This window comes from Carassius carassius, chromosome 49 (assembly GCF_963082965.1).
Source record: "Carassius carassius chromosome 49, fCarCar2.1, whole genome shotgun sequence".
Lineage (NCBI taxonomy): Eukaryota > Metazoa > Chordata > Actinopteri > Cypriniformes > Cyprinidae > Carassius > Carassius carassius.
In genome coordinates this window covers 1,545,806-1,564,805 of record NC_081803.1, presented here as the reverse complement: position 1 = coordinate 1,564,805, position 19,000 = coordinate 1,545,806, and the positions used below count along the sequence as shown (strand labels likewise).

At 41.9% G+C, this 19,000-nt stretch overlaps 1 protein-coding gene across 2 annotated transcripts in view; it reads left to right on the top strand.

Annotated features, from left to right (window-relative positions):
• The window catches only part of LOC132132415 (ciliary neurotrophic factor receptor subunit alpha-like), a 182,793-nt gene that overhangs the window by 83,311 nt on the left and 80,482 nt on the right, over nucleotides 1-19,000 (top strand). For both annotated transcript variants that reach the window (XM_059544779.1, XM_059544780.1), the window contains one exon: nucleotides 16,470-16,703. In XM_059544779.1, the coding sequence (XP_059400762.1) occupies nucleotides 16,470-16,703 (234 nt within the window). The remainder of the gene's footprint in view (nucleotides 1-16,469; nucleotides 16,704-19,000) is intronic.

Below are 19,000 nucleotides of genomic sequence, written 5' to 3'. Positions count from 1 at the left end.
ACGCCTCTGTTTGGCCAATGCTTTAATAAGCTCAAAAGAATCATGTGTGATTGGTTATAATGCGCAGCGCTGTATAAACGCTTCTATCTCTGGCTCAGCGCCAGCAAGCGATCACAGATCTGAATTTAGCAGCTGATAATATGACTTGCTGAATGTACTCGCACCGGTGTGATTGTATTAAAATTAATAAAATCTTAATCGGCTATTTTTTGTCTTTTGGAAGCTGCATTCAACTTGACTCCCCTCTGTTATAAGCCACACACGTACAACAAACTAATGTCACAGTGGTATCGTGTACTGTAATCGATTGTAGCCCAAGTTATTACCTGTTAAACAGTAGACAGCACACGCGGTGTACATCTAATAAAGAATAATAGCCTTTGCAGATTTCAATTCAGTGCAGTTCCAGCCACGTTTTCAACGCTCTTTCTGTTCTTAAACATAACAACTCCGAGTGAACCACTTCAGACGCTCAGCGCGTGCGAACTGAACGACTCATTCAAACTGATTCATGAACCAATTCACTCGTTTGCCAATTGGTTTGATCAAGCCTTTGAACAGAATTGACTCAAAAGAATGAATCATTCGCGAATGGGCATCGCTCATTGCCCAGAGAAAAGTAGACGGCGCGTTTGGAATAAACTGAAGCATTTATAACATTTATTGCATTAAGATAAAGTAACGAGAGGAGCGTCGCCCACAGTAACGAAGTAAAAGTACAGATTTTTCCCCAAAAATTTACTCAAGTAAGAGTATAAAGTACCCATCTTTAAATATACTCCGAAAATTATTAGTTACCCCAAAAAATTACTCAAGTAAATGTAACTCGTTACTACCCACCTCTGTATATGTCAGAGGTCACACGCCTCTGGAGCAACTAGGGATTAAGTGTCTTGCTCAGGGACACATTGGTGTCTCACAGTGGATTCAAACCCGGGTCTCTCACACCAAAGGCATGTGTCTTACCCACTGCGCCAACACCACCCTATACATAAAAGACATAAAACATAAACATACTTGGGTACTGGTAAAGTCAGATACTCAAAGTCATTTTTTAATCAGTGACTTGTAACTTGTAGTAAAGTAATTTAGTAATTCTGTACTTCTACTCAAGTGTGGTTTTCAGCTTCTCTTTAGACCAATGTTGGTGAAAATTAGAGCTAAACTCTGCAGGACGCTGGTCTTCCAGGTCCTAAATCGGAAAGCCCTGCACTTGGTCCTCCTTAAATTTATCAGCTCACGATGCACAGAAAAGGCAAGGTGAAAACTGCAATGCCCTCACATTCACAACCCATCAAGATCAGACCAGAAACATGAGGAATTTAAAACTCAGGGTAACTATTCATGTGTTATTGATGACGTGGTCGGTGGCTGCAAGATCATCCAAGAGAACATCTAACACTCAATCGCAGGTCGGCACAATCCATCACATGTTCTGCCTCTACAACTTAGTTCCTGGAGGACCACAGCACTGCAGAGTTTAGATTCAACTAATCCATCCAATCAAATCCTTCAGGCTAATTTGAATGTGTGTTAGAGCAGGGTTTGAACAAAACTCTGAAAAGGCTGGGGCCCTCCAGGAACTAGGTTTGACAACCTTGCTCTACAAAGACCTTAAACCACTGGAAATATTCTCTGGTATTATGTCCCTAGTAGCTGGAGGAACCACTCAAATATTCTTTTCTTCAAACTGATCTGTTATTCCAGTGACACTCATGAACAGACCCTCCCTTTCAGGTTTTACTGACAGATTATCCTACAGTTTTATCCAAACAAGACTTGCATGTTTTCCTCGCAAGTGGCAGTGTCTGGAGAGCAGCGTGCCACCAGTGGGACCAAGAAAGGCCACTAAGCAGGGCAAACACACTGGGATTACCCTGAGGTAACAAGAGAATTTGGATGAAGTCACAGCAGCTTTTGCTCGCCCTGAAGTGAAAGGCTCCAACCCAGGGTGTGAGTTTAGTGGGGGCTGTTAGGAGCCAGGAATGAAAGAGATGGATACAACAGAGGAAGAGTAGATGGGAAAGGAGGTAGAACAGATAAGGGAGAAGCACAAGAAAACACAAGAGCATAAGATGGTGTTATGAAAGGTGTTCTCTTGGGGAGTAATACTGTGGAATACAAAGCAGGCTTATCAGAGAAGAGCCGGTTGGCCTGCCAGATTGTGTACCCTTCGCAAACGAGAGCATCTCGCAGCAAATAGCTGCAGTTTCCTGTGTACAGTCACTAACCCAAGCCCTGTTATCTCAATTGCTCTCTCTAAAGAAACCTGTAGTAGAGATGCTATAGTGAAGGTATAAGGTTTTGATCACAGATAAGTTGTAAACTCACAATCAGTAGACCCCCTCAGTGTGATAAAGGAATTTGGTTATATTGCCCATTCACTTTCAATTCCATTCAATTCAAGTTTATTTGTATAGCGCTTTTTACAATACAAATCGTTACAAAGCAACTTTACAGAAAATTATGTTTCTACAATATTTAGTAATAGCTTATAAGTGGTGACTGTCAGTTTGTGCACGTATGACAGGATTTGTAGAAAAATTTATACAAGTCTTAGTCAGCCAGATGATGAATATTATTAATATTATTAATAATTAATAATTATTATATGATGCAGTCACACTTGTAGCAATATTTGTTAGTTCTGTTGTTGATTCAGGCTTAGCATCATCTGGGGTCCTCTGAGGGTCAGCATCATCTCTTCTCAGGTGTTCTGGATCCAGATTGGAGCTTGTGTAAAGGAATAACTAGTGTAAAAGAATAAAGGAATTCCTTCACTTCTGAATGAATAAACATGACCCTAAATCAGCCTAATTATACAGATTGTCCTTAAGGTTGACTAGTGAAGTAGTTGTTGTTCACACAACCTAGTGTCTGATCTTCTTTGAAAATGTTTTGTTTGTCATCCCTTGTTGTGCCTTGTTTTATGGGTATACATAGGAATATTCTTGATTGCAGTTCACCGGAGGCCATTTCATCCTCTGATCCAGAGAGATCTTGTAAACCCTGGTCAAAGTGATTTTTCTCATTAGAAGTATGATTTATCTTTCTTTTGGAGACATGCCTAGGCCTGACATGATAAATGATCTTAAAGTGTGACTTTGGCTAGGACACTGGTATTCTCTCAGAAATGCTATGTGTTCCCTTCAACATAGCAACATTTTCAAATCACAATACTTGCTTTGCACCAAGTCATCTAATTCCAGTCAAAAGAATTTCCCCTTTCGACATAAACCCATTAACATCTCAAAAGACCCTTTGCATTGGGATTGATTGGGGGAAACGATAACAACGGCTGAGCAAATGAAGACAGATTACGCCCAGCATTGTTGGCGCTCTGAGTGGTTGTCAAAAAAGACATAAAAAATTATTTTCTTTGACCCCTAACGGAGCTCCCTCTCCCTCCTGCTGCCACCCTGCAAGGGGAATGGGAACAGGGAAGGAGCGATTGTTGGTTTTAGGCCTCAGTGCACTTTCTGTAAACGATGGGAGTGCTTTGTAATGACATCCAGGTATGTTTGCTCTTCATTTTGCACGGCTCATCTGTGATCAGTGCTGGAGGACATGTGTGCTGGTGGAGATGTAGTTCGAGAGGGAGAAGTAGAGCAGGCAGATTTCCATCCCGCCTTCTGATGAAGACAGGGGGCCGCAGACACAGGCCTGCCACGGGATGTTTACATTCCACCAGCAAGGCAATGCAATTCCCTCATTTAAAGCAGAGCCAAGGTAGAGTGCTGGAGTAAATGTGCAAGTAATCTGGGTATAACAGCATGCTTTCTCCAGGGGCCTGGGGCCAATGCAGCAGGTTCACGCCATTTACTTCATACAAAGAATGGATTAGAAAATAATTTCAGAGTCGCCAGGCAACAAAGTGCTCTCGAAACTAGATTTTACAATCAGTTTATTTCTGCCACACTTTATTTTTTTGTGCCGCATCAGTTGTTAGTCCGAGTATGCAAATATTTATAAGCTAGAGGACTTGATAACATCCCAGTGGCACCACAAGAAGGCCTCAGTGACATACCTGAAGACTGTCAGTTAATTTTTAATGCTTTTTGATCTGGCTTGTTACCAGTGAACATTGGACTCTGGGATATCATGGCCCATGGTCAACCTTCAAATATGAATGAAACCTGGTTTGTAAACAGATATTATTTTACTGTACACTGTGCTTATTTTTGGCTTGAAGGAAAATCCATCCCTCTGAAATCTTAGCTACACAGCAGTATAGGTGTGTTTTATTGTGTTCTACTTCTAAAAGGATAAGCTATGATCTTTACAGAGGTTATATAGGAGTTCCCTGACAAAATTATTTTACATTTCTCAAGCTACAATCTGCCACTAATGATATTTGCCATCCGCTTGCTATTAGTGATTTGCCTTTAGATGGACCACTGCTTCACAATCTCACTGGTACAAAATCCATACAAAGACAGCCACTGAACAACAGAAAAACCTCACTTAAACTTGGACTTCCAACTTGGAAACTGATTGCAAATCAAATGCATCCATTGGCCATCCATCCATCCTTTTATTTGTTTTTTTTATTTTTGCAAATATGTTTTTAAAGTTTGTAAAACTCTCTACATAACTCTCCTATGTAAACACAAATGTTTGTTTGAGTTGTGTCGATAGTAACTTCCAATACTGTCTAAATTGGAAGAGTGGCAACTCAAACATCATCTTCTACGCATCATGTAAATGGTTTACCTGTACATCATTGGCACCTCCATTAGTCATTGGAATGCCTCTATGATTGGAAGTAGATGAGGAGAGATAAACTTAAAACGCAGCATTAAGCATTAAGTATGTTCTAAGTGGCTTTTGCATTAAAGCATAAATACCTGACACTGGAAACACCCATTTGGTTGGGACACAATGAAAGACGAGACCAGCTCACTGCATACTTTGCAATCACGATAATCACAGCATAGCATCACAACCACCATGGTAACATTCTGAATGAACCAGTTGCTGCAAGAGTCTGATGCTGCCAGAGCCATGCTCTAAAAGTGTAGGTCAGATTCTGAGATACACAATCTACCCACTTGATAGGCCGTCTTATATTACATATGTGATTCCTGAAATTCCCAACCTTGCACCAAATCAATGGCATGAACACAGCGAATCCAAATCCATATATCTGCACAGCCTGTCAGCAGCAGCTAGACTTTAGGAATGCTAAGGTTGTATGTAACTGTGTATTAGCAAATTAAGAGGGGGGTGCTGTTGCTGTGGAGTGCATTTCTGAGATTAGGATCCAGTTCAATCAAGGTTGCCTTTGTGTATTAGGCCTTTAGGTGGGAGTGGGATAGGGTGCTTTAATCTCCTCTGGTGCCGATTTGCATTGGAGCGTTGCCTCATGCTGCTCTCCATCACAAGGGGCTGTTGAGTTGTACATCCTGTTTCATCTCCTCTGGCTGGCTCCTCATGTGTCTGGGGGAAACAAAGTGAGACTGAGTTTTTATCAAAAGTTCCATTGTGCAATGAATTGGGAAAATAGCAAGCCATTATTTGAAAAAAAAAAAAATAGAATGATACAAGGAATCTGGTAATATGACTATTTTAGTGCTATGAATCATTTGTTTATTAACACACACCTGCACAGGGCAGTACATTGCCCACATCATTATGTCCTACTAAGTTTCCTTCTCACTATTAAAGTTATTATATAAATGTTATACAAAGAGACATTATGTAAATGTTACAAATAAATCATAGCTGTACAAAACCAAGCTTTGCACAATCCCTGGAACAGATATAGTGATTTGACTACAGTTGAAGGGCATTGTTAGACATGATACTAAGCAGAAGAATATGACCAATGTTTAATAAGTAATGATAATAATATACAGTTCTTCTAGTTTTATATTGCAGTAACACATAACAACATTTCTGAATTCATTTTAATATTCTTTGTGATGATTTGTTATCAAGAAATGCAACAAAATGCAATTGGGGATTAAAAAATATATAATATTGATATGAAAATCAACTGGTGGGCGTAAAGCAGCAATTTTACAGTGAAATCAAAAAGCAGTAATTCAGTAAATTGTGGGACAGGATCGACCATTGGCTTTGAACATGCTTTGAGCAATAATTACATTATATAATAATTAATTTTATTTAGTATGCTTAGTAAACATCCAATAGGGTTTTTTCGTAGGTCACAAGCTAAAGCCAAACTTGTGGAAAGAGTGTTGGTCTTAAACTAAAGTCTTTGAAGCATGTGGTGCATCACGGGAGGTCTGGGAGGAGAGAGAAAATGAGGATCAGCGCCAGTGGCTATGAGTAAGCTAGCATCCCCCCTGACAAGTGTAAGAAAATAAACCAAGTAGCCGAAACTCACATTCCCAATGTAGAGCATCTAAGCCCAGGAGCCCAATGATGAAGCTGTCTGATCCATGTAATATCAATCTGGTACTTTCTAATCCTATTGACCTTTCCCGACTATGTACCATTTCATGACCTTTGTTTGTGTGAAAACCACTCTGTGTTACAATACAATATCAGCCAGGGAGGGAAAACTTCCATATGCCGCAGTTCTGCCCAACCCACCCACAGCCTCGAGGCATGGCTACTGTGCGATGAGTCCTTGTAAACTCTGACAGCTCTGAACACATGCTAATGCAACAAAATCAAGGATGGAAACAAATATTCATAATTGGGGGATCAAATTTTAAGAATCACTCACTCAAAACCCCTTATTACTTGGCATTTTTGAATAATGGCTGCACTAGACATCTTTTTAAGCTGGCCAATGATGGTTTGGAGCTTGTAAAACTGGCTGGGGAAGTCAACGTTCCCTCAAATCTGCGTGCGTACCCACTTTTTACATTATGGCCACTCAGAAGTATAATATGCCGTGCACAGGACACATGCAAAATAAATAAATAAATGATTTAGGAAAGCCATTTGCTTGTATTCTAGTCAATGCAAAATAATTGCAATGCTTGAGCAAACTATCGTTTTGATGTCGGTATAGAGTTAGAACCATTAAATGCAGTTTACAGGTTTCATAGAAAAAGAATGATGTGCGCTGAATGTAGTAGTAATCAAAGGTCCCACTTTATATTTAGTGGTCTTAACTACTATATACTTACAATGTACTCATTTTGTTCATATTGTACTGCAAAACACATTTGCTGGTTATGGACAGATTTGGTGGAATGGGTAGATTTAAGGGTGGGTTAAGATGTAAGAAATAGGTCAACAGTGTAGTTACAAATGTAATAACAGAAATTAATTACAGATGTAATTACATGCAGTAATTTTATAATATTAGTACAAAGAGCATGTATTTACACAATAAGTTCATTGTACCAAATGATTCATTTATATGCTAGTACATAATATTTAAGGCCACTTAATATAAAGTGGGGACCCATGGCTGCAGACAATAAATACCAGAACAGACAGGTACATTGACCGCATCACTGCAGAAGTGGCGCCGATACAGGATGGCTGCCTCCGTGACGTGCTCTGCAGTTGTTTTTGTGTTTTTGTTAGTTTGTCCTGTCTTTAGTTATATTCCTGCAATCAGTTTCACCAGGGACGAATTGCTGGATATTCGGCAAAACACATCTCCCGATATTTCACCGGTTTTCGACTATTCTGATGTTTTGCTGGACATTCTTGTCGGCGGAGCGGCTGCCCTGATCACACGCTTCAAGAGGACGCGCAGGCGGGGAAAGCGAGCGGGAGCGCTCGTGAGACTCAGAAAACGCGGATTTTGAACGCCGTTGCCTAGCATCCATCTGGCAAATCTCCGCTCTCTACCCAACAAAACGGACGAACTGCTTCTGCTCTCTCGGACAAATAAAGATTTCTCCCACTCTGCTGCTCTGTGTTTCACGGAAACTTGGCTGAATGACGCCATACCGGACAGCCCGCTCCATCTGCCGGACTTTCAGCTGTTTAGAGCGGATCGCGACGCAGAATCAACGGGGAAATCGCGCGGCGGCGGGACATGCTTTTACATCAATGAACGGTGGTGTACAGATGTAACTGTGTTAAAGAAGACGTGCTGCTCAAATCTCGAAATGCTCTTCATTAACTGCAAGCCGTTCTATTCGCAGCGGGAGTTTCATTCGTTCATTCTGGTTAGTGTTTACATCCCTCCTCAAGCGCACGTGAGCTCAGCTTTACAGAAACTCGCTGAGCAGATCACAGAGACAGAACAACAACACCCAGACTCTGTTTTAATCATTCTTGGGGACTTTAATAAAGCCAATCTCTCCCGTGAACTGCCAAAATACAGACAGCATGTTACTTGTCCCACAAGAGACAGTAATATATTGGATCACTGTTACACAACAATAAAGGATGCATTTCACTCTGTTCCACGAGCAGCCTTGGGACGTTCTGATCACCTTCTGGTTCATCTTATACCGACCTACAGGCAGAAACTAAAATCAGCTAAACCTGTATTAAGGACTGTAAAAAGATGGACTAATGAAGCAGAGCAGGATTTACAATCTTGTTTTGACCTCACTGATTGGAGTGTTTTTGAAGCTGCTGCCACCGATCTGGACGAACTCACAGAGACCGTAACATCATATATCAGTTTCTGTGAGGATATGTGTATTCCTACCAAGACTCAACTAAATTACAACAATGACAAACCGTGGTTCACTGCAAAACTCAGACAGCTCCGTCAGGCCAAAGAAGATGCTTACGTGAAGGGGGACAATGTCTTGTAAAAACAGGCTAAATACACACTGGAAAAGGAGATCAAAGTGGCAAAGAGGAATTATTCTGAAAAAATAAGGACTCAGTTCACTTCGAACGACTCCGCATCAGTGTGGAAGAGCCTAAAGAAGATCACCAATTACAAGACACCACCCCCCAGCACTGTGGAAAATCAACGACTGGCAGACGATCTGAACGAGTTTTACTGCAGGTTTGAAAGAACACCCATCACCTGCCCTGAACACCTCTCCACACAACCGTTCACACCAATAACAACTCCTGCAACCAACCCTGAATGCCTCTCCAAACAAACGTTCACACCATTCACAGCTCCTGCAACCAACCCTGAATGCCTCTCCACACAACCGTTCACACCATTAACAGCTCCTGCAACCCATCCTGATCACCTCTCCAATCAACCGCTCTCACCATTCACAACTCCTGCAACCAACCCTGAATGCCTCTCCAAACAACTGTTCACACCACTCACAACTCCTGCAACCCACCCTGAACACCTCTCCAATCAAGCGCTCTCACCATTCACAACTCCTGCATCCCCCCTCTCCCCCACACCTGCAATACAGATCAGCGAGGATGCGGTGCGCCAGGTCTTCAGGAAGCAGAAAAGGAAAAAAGCACCAGGCCCAGATTGTGTTACACCAGCCTGTCTGAAATCCTGTGCTGACCAGCTGGCCCCCATCTTCACAAAGATCTTCAACAGATCGCTGGAGCTGTGCGAAGTCCCTTCATGCTTCAAACGCTCCACCATCATCCCCATCCCAAAGAAATCCAAAATTACAGGACTAAATGACTACAGGCCTGTGGCTCTAACGTCTGTAGTCATGAAGTCATTTGAAAAACTGGTGCTGGCCCACCTGAAGGACATCACTGGACCCTTGCTGGATCCTCTTCAGTTTGCCTACAGAGCAAACAGGTCTGTGGACGATGCAGTAAACATCGGACTGCATTATGTTCTGCAACACCTAGACAGACCGGGGACCTATGTGAGGATCCTGTTTGTGGACTTCAGCTCTGCCTTCAACACGATCATCCCAAACCTCCTCCTGCCCAAACTAACTCAGCTCTCCGTGCCCACCTCCGTCTGTCAGTGGATCAACAGCTTCCTGACAGACAGGCAGCAGCTAGTGAGGCTGGGAAAATACACATCCAGCACCCGTACAATCAGCACCGGAGCTCCCCAGGGCTGTGTTCTCTCCCCACTGCTCTTCTCCCTGTACACTAATGACTGCACATCTAAGGACCCCTCTGTCAAGCTCCTGAAGTTTGCAGATGACACCACACTCATCGGCCTCATTCAGGACGGTGACGAGTCTGCTTACAGACAGGAGGTTAAAGAACTGGCTGTCTGGTGCAGTCTCAACAACCTGGAGCTTAACACGCTCAAAACAGTGGAGATGATCGTGGACTTCAGGAGAAACCCCCCTGCACTCCCCCCACTCACCATCATGAACAGCACTGTGACTGCAGTGGAGTCATTCAGGTTCCTGGGCACCACTATCTCTCAGGACCTGAAGTGGGACATTCACATTGACTCCATTGTGAAAAAGGCCCAGCAGAGGTTGTACTTCCTTCGCCAGCTGAGGAAGTTTAACCTGCCACAGGATCTGCTGAAACAGTTCTACTCCACCATCATCGAATCCATCCTCTGCACTTCAGTAACTGTCTGGTTCAGCTCAGCTTCTAAATCGGACCTCAGAAGAATACAGAGGGTAGTCCGGACTGCTGAGCAAATTATCGGTACAAACCCTCCCATCTATTCAAGAACTGTACTTATCCAGAGTGAGCAAAAGGGCTGTTAAAATCACTCTGGACCCCTCACATCCAGCACACTCCCTCTTTGAACTGTTGCCATCTGGTCGACGCTACAGAGCACTGAGCACCAGAACGACCAGACACAGGAACAGTTTCTTCCCTCAGGCAATCCATCTTATGAACAGCTGATAATAACTGTGGGACACACTACACTATTTATATTTATATACACTACACTTTTTATCCAACACACATACTTAGCGTACACGTAAATCTTTTGCACATAATATACATGTACATACATGGAAGACACTATACTACTTATATTTATATTTATATACACATACACTTATTTATCCAAACACACATACTTAGCGTACAGTTACAATTTTTCCACATAATATACATGTACATACATAAATGCTCTTTTTAATATACCTGCCATACATTGTCAATTTGTATATTGTCAATCCTTACCCACCTATTTGTATTTTTTTGTATTTTTTATTCCTTATTGTGTTTTTTGTTCTGTCGCTGTTATGTTGCACTGCGGAGCTCTGTCACGAAAACAAATTCCTCGTATGTGTGAACATACCTGGCAATAAAGCTCATTCTGATTCTGATTCTGATTCTGATTCTGATTCTGAAGCTGCACCTATTCCCCTGTCAATCTCCCGCTCCATCCTTCCCTCACTTGTGAACAAGACCCCAAGATACTTGAACTCCTCCACTTGAAGCAGGAGCTCTCCACCAACCTGAAGGGGACAAGCCACCTTTTTCTGCAGCTGAGAACCATGGTCTCAGACTTGAAGGTGCTGATTCTCATCCCAGCCGCTTCACACTCAGCTGAAAACCGTCCCAGTGCACGCTGAAGGTCCTGGCCTGATGAAGCCAACATGAAAACTTCATCTGCCAAAAGCAGAGACAAAATCAAGTGTTCCCCAAACCAGACACCCTCCGCCCCCTTGCTGCGCCTAGAAATCCTGTCCATAAAAATAATGAACAGGACCGGTAATAAAGGGCAGCCCTTCCGGAGTCCAACATGTACCGGGAACAAGTCTGACTTACAGACACAGTCGAAATCACATTCTCCAAATCCACAAAACACATGTGGATTCGTTGGGCAAACTCCCATGAACCCCCCAGCACCCAGGCAAGGGTATATATCTGGTCCAGTGTTGCTTCCAGTGTCCAACATTGATTTCGGGGATTACCGCCTCGACAGACAGCGGAGACCTTACGGCCACACACTCTTGAGTGGCCACATTGACAATGGAGGTGGAGAACATGGTCCACTCAGACTCAATGTCTCCAGGCTCCGTCAGAATCTGGTCGAAGCTCTGCCAGAGGTGGGAGTTGAAAATCTCTCTGACAGGGGGCTCAGCCAAACATTCTCAACAGATCCTCACAAAACATTTGGGTCAGCCAAGTCTGTCCAGCTTCCTCCCATGCCATCGGATCCAACTCACCACCAGATGGTGATCAGTTAACAGATCCGCCCCTCTCTTTACCCCAGTGTGTCCAAGACATATGGCCAGAGGTCAGACAAAATGACCACAAAGTTGATCATCGACCTCCGGCCTAGGGTGTCCTGGTGCCATGTGCACTGATGGACACCCTTATGCTTGAACATGGTGTTCATTATTTACAAAATGTGACTTGCACAGAAGTCCAATAACAGAACACCACTCGGGTTCAGATCAGGGGGGCCATTCTTCCCAATCACACCCCTCCAGGTGGTACTGTTGCTGCACACGTGAGAGTTGAAGTCACCCAGTAGAGCGACCCTTTCATTCACCAGGGTAAACTCCGACACATGGCGACTGAGCTGGGGAGCTATGAGCAACCCCATACCAACCCGCCGCCTCTCACCTTGGGCAACCCCAGATTTGTAGAGAGTCCAGCCTCTCTCAAGGTGCGTGGTTCCAGAACCCGAGCTGTGCATTGAGGTAAGCCCGACTATCTCCAGTCAGTACCTCTCAACCTCCCACACAAGCTCAAGATCTTTCCCCGCCAATGAGGCGACATTCCACATTCCAGTTTGTGTGTCCAAAGATCGGGTCGTCGTGGCCCCTGCCTTCAACCGCTGCCCATTCCACAATGCAACAGCCCCTTACAATTCCTCCCACAGATGGTGGGTCCACGGGAGGTCAGCCCCACGTTGCTCTTTTGGGCTAAGCCCGGCCGGGCCCCATGAGGGGACCACCAGGCTCTCACATTCGAGCCCCCGCCCCGGGCCTGGCTCCAGGGTGGGGCCCCCGGCTGTGCCATGCCGGACGACGTCAAGCTCCTCGTTTTTAAAGAATTCATAAAGGGCTTCTGAACCGCTCTTAGTCTGACCCGTCACCTAGGACCCGTTTGCCTTGGGAGACCCTACCGGGGGCATATAGCCCCTGACAACAAAACTAGCTCTTAGGATCATTTCGGTACTCATACCCTTCCACCACGATAAGGTTGCTAGTTCAAGGAAGAACTATATATTATTATTATTATTATTATTATTAATATATATATTTTTTTGCTTGCTAACACAGCACTTTAAAAAAATACAAATCTCAGGTAACATAAAATGTGCCTTATTGAGTTAATTCAAAGGTCAAATCATACAAGTTACTAGAGAAAAGTTTTGCTCATCAAGAAAAAAAATTGAGGGAACATTGGGTAAGGTTTGCCAGTTAATTTAAGAATCCTCTTGGGACAGCAGCATACCAGCATCCCATTCTGGGCACTAGTATCCCAAACTTGACAGTACTTTAGGTTTGCTGGGGTTTTATTTAGAAGGCAATGCCTGGCATGAAACATTTGGTATTTTCACAAAACAATATTATTTCTGCTAGTAATAAGGCTATAGATGTGTACTCTACTGTCATGTACTGTCTTTTCTCTGAGAGTTTGAGAACAAATGACACTCACTTAAACAGACAGCTTCTGTTTGCAGAGCCAATTAGCTGCTTTGTGATTTTGCTGCATGTTTCGGAAGGACAGCTGTTCCTCATCAAGCCAGGAGTTCTAGTTGTCCACCCAGTCCTCTGTTGGCTGGTCTAGAATTCCCTCCACAAGCAACACTGCATATGTCCTGCTCATAAACCTTTAGCACTTCCATGTGGGTGTAAAGTCCCTCTCCTCTCATCTCTACATGACGCTTCCACTAACCTCTGCAGCCAGTTTACATCTACATTATCAAGTGTCAGTTTGTCTACTTTTTTAAACTTCAACCATATTTTCCTTCCATCCTATTCTTAATGGGACCTTTAAACTTCAAAACTAAATTCATTCCATATTTAGAAAGCAAACCTAAGATCTGATAGGGCCATAAAATAAGCACCTTCTAATTACATAATGGGAATTAGGAATTCTGAGCTATCAAAAGGTAACAGATATGAGCAATTGTTCCTGGGCTTTGTTGTGTTGTGCCAATGCACCAGCGTTTACGTGCTCTATCGCCGCCTGCCCACCGTCTCAACAGATAAGCAGGCAGGGTACAAGAAATGGTTTTATTTGATGATCCATAACAGCACAAGTTCAGCCTGAATTCAGGAAGTTAAACTCATTGCAAGTATTCTTTTTTTGATATCTAACATGTGTTTGAGTTTGATAATTATGTTTAGTCAATAGACACAATTAAGTTGGTTCAAAGAAATTATAGTGTGTAGGGGGAGATGTGCTGAATATTAAAAAAAAGATTGCATGCAATACATTACATGTTAGATAAAGCAAATAGAATATAATTACCCTGAATTTTAAAGTAGAAAAAAAAAATCTATAGAGTGATCGTCAGGATGATGAAATCAGCAGACATTCAAGTTAGCTCACACAGTACAAGGAGACCTGCAATTTTCTTTGAGCTAAAATGAATAAAAGTGATACAGAACTTATTCAAAAATATATTCTACTTTCATTCTGTCATTATAAAATGATAGATTGCATTATAAAAATACTTATAGGATACTATCGGCAGGGGAAGTTTTTCTGTGCATCAACAGTGTTTCTATCTCAAAGATAGTTAGAAACTAGTTTTCTGTAGAAAAACTGCAGCCAAATTGATAACTGCATGTCATGTTTTCTGAACTGGATACATCCTAATTGGCATATCTGTGTTTATTTGAGTTGCCACTGTTGCCATTCTCCTCTTTTGAACACAACAGACTTCCGCTTTCTATTCTACTTAACACCGTGAGTCTTTGACATCAGAGTAAATGTAAAATTCATGGATTTGGTTTGCCCAGAGCGTGTGGATTAAGGTACAGGGGTAGTTAGTCAGGTCAGGGGAAGAAAGACAAATTGCATTTTCCGACCTCTGTGGCTGTGGGAGTCACGACACCATAATAAAAGTCAAAGAGGAGCATTGATGTGTTCTCTGGGTTTTGTTTGTTTGCCTGTTTGTGCATTCTGAACCTACTTTTTCTTATGTTTCTTTCATTGTCGCAGCTGTCGTATGATGGAAAACATCTATAGGGCATTACTCGTGGTTGCGACATGAAGAAATGTATTTTATATATTATTTGCATGCCTTAGGGTGTAAAAAAGATTCTGTAAGAAAACAACCACATCTTCCTTTTTTTTCGTTGAAATTACTGTAATGATTGTGTAACTGATTATAAGTAGGAAAATAAACAGCCTTGTTATTTTCTCATCACAGGCAAACCACACCCAATTGTATTCGATATTTGATTTGATATTCACAGCCAATTCTTTTTTTTTTTTTAATCTCATAAAATCCAATGTGATAAAAACAAAAATAAACTTCCAAGAGAATCTCGTTCTCCACACCCCCGATCACAAACTGCCTTCAAGTCATGTAGGAATGATCCTTTTTAAGATGAGCGAACATTAACACCACCAAAATGTCTAAATACCAGTTGGAGTGGGAGTGTTGACGATTAAAGAATGGCTGAATCAGAGTTATGGGCCATTTCAGTGTTGTTGCATTGAAAACTGTGAGATGTGGGCTGTGGAATGGGGAAGGGAAATGGTCTTGAGACGTGAACTTGAGCACCACATTTGTTTTAGTGTGTTATATGCAAAACAGTTCAAAAGATGTGACACAGAGACACAAAGGTCAAGAGTGTCCTTCTAGAGCATGTTTATATAAAAAAACAATGGAGAAGCAGCACAATGGAATACAACAATGAATTCTGTATTTGTCTTAAAAGTATGCTGCATAGCTCGACAGTGTGAGCATTTCACAACTCAAAGTAGATGCGTGTGAAAAAAAATTGGGGCGAGGGAACATTTCTAAAGTCTAAAATGGTCTAAAACTGTAAAGTAAGTATTCATATTTTATTACATTTTAAAATAGGGGGAATCATGATACTGCCTCTCCACCTTCATTTGCAACGCAAAAGTAAGCTGCTTTCTGTGAATGTGTGAGATTTTTCTTTCCATTAGCCGCAATATGGAAATAATGACAAGGATATCGATATGCAATAAACCGCAAAACTGTATGTAATACAAATCTGTGTGTTTGTAATCAAGACAATACGTTAAAATAATATGGTTAAAACAACAACAAAAAAAAATGATATATATATACCAGTTTGCAGCATAATGAGTAGTTTTGTACAGCTAAAATCACCAGACACATTAAATTTACAAATGGCTGCAGCCATCCTAATGTGAAAAATAAGGTGGAGGATGTGATTATTAAGCATTAAAAGGCTATGATTTCATTAAATAGGGTGTGAAGTAAAAAAGTAGTGATGTTGAGTGTTCTACAAGTTTGTGGTCTGAGAGCAGTTGATGAATGCCATGCATTTACGATGTTTGTTGAAAAACTAGTACATATATATATATATATATATATATATATATATATATATGTGTGTGTGTGTGTTTGTGTGTGTGTGTGTGTGTGTGTGTGTGTGTGTGTGTGTGTGTGTGTGTGTGTGTGTGTGTGTGTGTGTGTGTGTGAAATTGCGCCTCAAGAGCTGCTGAATTTTTCACCTTAGGAAAAATAAAGTAAGTATTGTAATTGAATTTGACCATCTGTTACATTTCCCCAGGTGCCAGGATTCAGTATGAAAGGATAGGAAATGATGTCACTATGCAGTGCGGCTTGCTGGACAACGACGCCTCGGTAACATGGAAGGTGAACGGTACGGACGTGAAGGCCCGTCGGCGGGAAGAAGGACCACGGCTCATCTTGATGGAAGTGAACATGAGTAGCAACGGCCTGTACAGCTGCTTCCAGAACCCCGACGGCCAGCGGCGGGATCAGATCAATCTCCGCGTCGGACGTAAGTAGTGTCTGTTTATCCCGATTTCTTCTTCCTCATATTCACTACATCCTTCCTAGAAATAATAGCCCTGCAGTGTTTACCCCGACACTTCTTTTTCTAAACAAGCACTGCGCTCATTTCCGCCACTTGCTAGAGGCCAGTAACCTCTTGTTTGGATGTCTTCTTTGAGTATTTGAAGGGTCTAATTATTAACAACAAACGTCATTGTTTGACCCTGACCGCTCCTCTGTTCTCGTCCGGCCCCAGATCCCAAATCTTGTCTTCTCCAGCAAACAGCTGCTTCTGTCTGTGTGGGAGTCACCGGGGTGCAAGTTTTATGTCTTATATATGTGTCAACTGGATTAATTTGTCACGCTAGATCTTTTTTATGAGGACACACAGCACGATTGGAGAGAAGACAGTAGATGTCCAGGTGTGTGCAACACATTAGGGTAATTTGGTAGGACTTCTGAGTGGCCTGCCCAAAAAAACTACTTGGATATTCAATCACTCTAAAAAAAACAATAAAAAAACAAAGAGCATTCAGAAGAAGTAGTGTTGTAAATGAGACAGCAGTTGAGTACTAAACTGAAAATGTACTACCGGTACTGTAAAAAGACTGGTATCATTTCCAGGGCTCAAAAATAACAGTTTCTGGTCGATTTATCATAATAAACATTATAAACATAATAAACATTGACAATCTCTTATAAAGCTCTATATCAAACATCAAGTATGTACTAGTAGAGTGTGCACTTCATGAAGATGCAGAACAAGTTTGGAGATGTGGTCTGTGTGACTTGCACTTAGATCCTTTTCCTCAACTCTCGTATCAATTCATAAAAGCTAAATTATGAACTGCTACGCTGCAAAGCACCATAATCAATATTATGTGACAAGATGTTACCCGTAACACAGCCTGACAGCAATTTCACTGACTTATCAAATGAATGAATGAAGAGGGGAAAAATGGAGATGAGACCTCTTATGAGACCATGAGTAATGTGCTTCATCACCCAGCTCTGCATACGTCATTGGTTCCTAAAAAACAACTGATCAAAATGTAAATAAGATCACATGATTAATAAAAAAACGGTCTAATTCCTCTGAAGGAATTATTTTTTACATGCTTTAATAATGCAACATTTCAAAGAGCATGACTTACAGATCTTCTTGGCATAAACTACAACAAATTTTTACTTAGTTTCCTATTCTATATCTGCAAACCTAAGGTGAAATGGAGAGCAAATTAAGACTTTAGTTAAAGGGATAGTTTACTTAGCCAATGTCGTTCCAAGCCTGAATCATTTTCATACAAGGTTGGGAAAGATGCAGTGTTGAGTAAATCATGACAGAATTGAAATCCCTTTAAGACATTAATCCCACACATGTCTCCGATGTTTACTTCTGGAATTAACATCTGTTCCAGGTGATCTAAACACAAGTGATCAGCCGAGACAGATTGCCATTTACACCTGGTATGGTAACATCCTAAATGCATCTCCTGTGACCCTTTTGTGATCAGCTTTCTTTTCAAAGGCTCAGCACAGTTTAGCAGATGGGCCCGTCTTAAAATTCCTTGACCGATTGAAGGTGCAAACAGTATTTCATTTTATGACTTTTAGCTGCACAAAAACAGATTGTGGGCTGGTGGCTGGTGGCGTGTGGCCACAGTTTATCTCTCACAGCGGCTGGGTCACGGGCACGCCGGCTCAGCTAACAAGATAAGTTCTGCAGCTAAGTGCCTGAATGAGAATGGCATGGTCTCAAGCCCACAGACAGGGAGAGGCCCCTCCGCAAGTACGTCAAACACTCTGCCTATCTGTGACAGGAACGCTTGCCATGAATTAGAGGGGAAGAATCAAGTCTGGCCATTTACAAGCATTCCTGTAGTTCCTCTAAACAGTGTTTAGTGGTCTGTCATAACTTTCACAGAGAAACCATAAGAAATAAGTTATGGTTTCCTTGATAATTATGGTTTTGTTTGTGCCCACGGATGATTCAAGATAGCTGGGTCCAGTTGCAGTTTTTCTTCAGCATCGTACTAGGTAGCCTCACCCCCAGTGTGCACATATCAAATATGTTCTTATTGTCCATGACTCTGTTACGCTGGGCAGAATTTCTGGTTTTAGTGTGAACTTGTAGCTGGAAAGAGGGAATTTAAAAAAAAAAATCTTCAAAGAGAGAAGAGGAGTGGAATCGGTTAACTGAACTCAAACCTATATCACCCACATAAGCAACATGGCTTAACTTCTCAAGCATATTTGCATTAATTATAGCACCACAACTCGAAATAGTCAGGATGGAATCGAGTT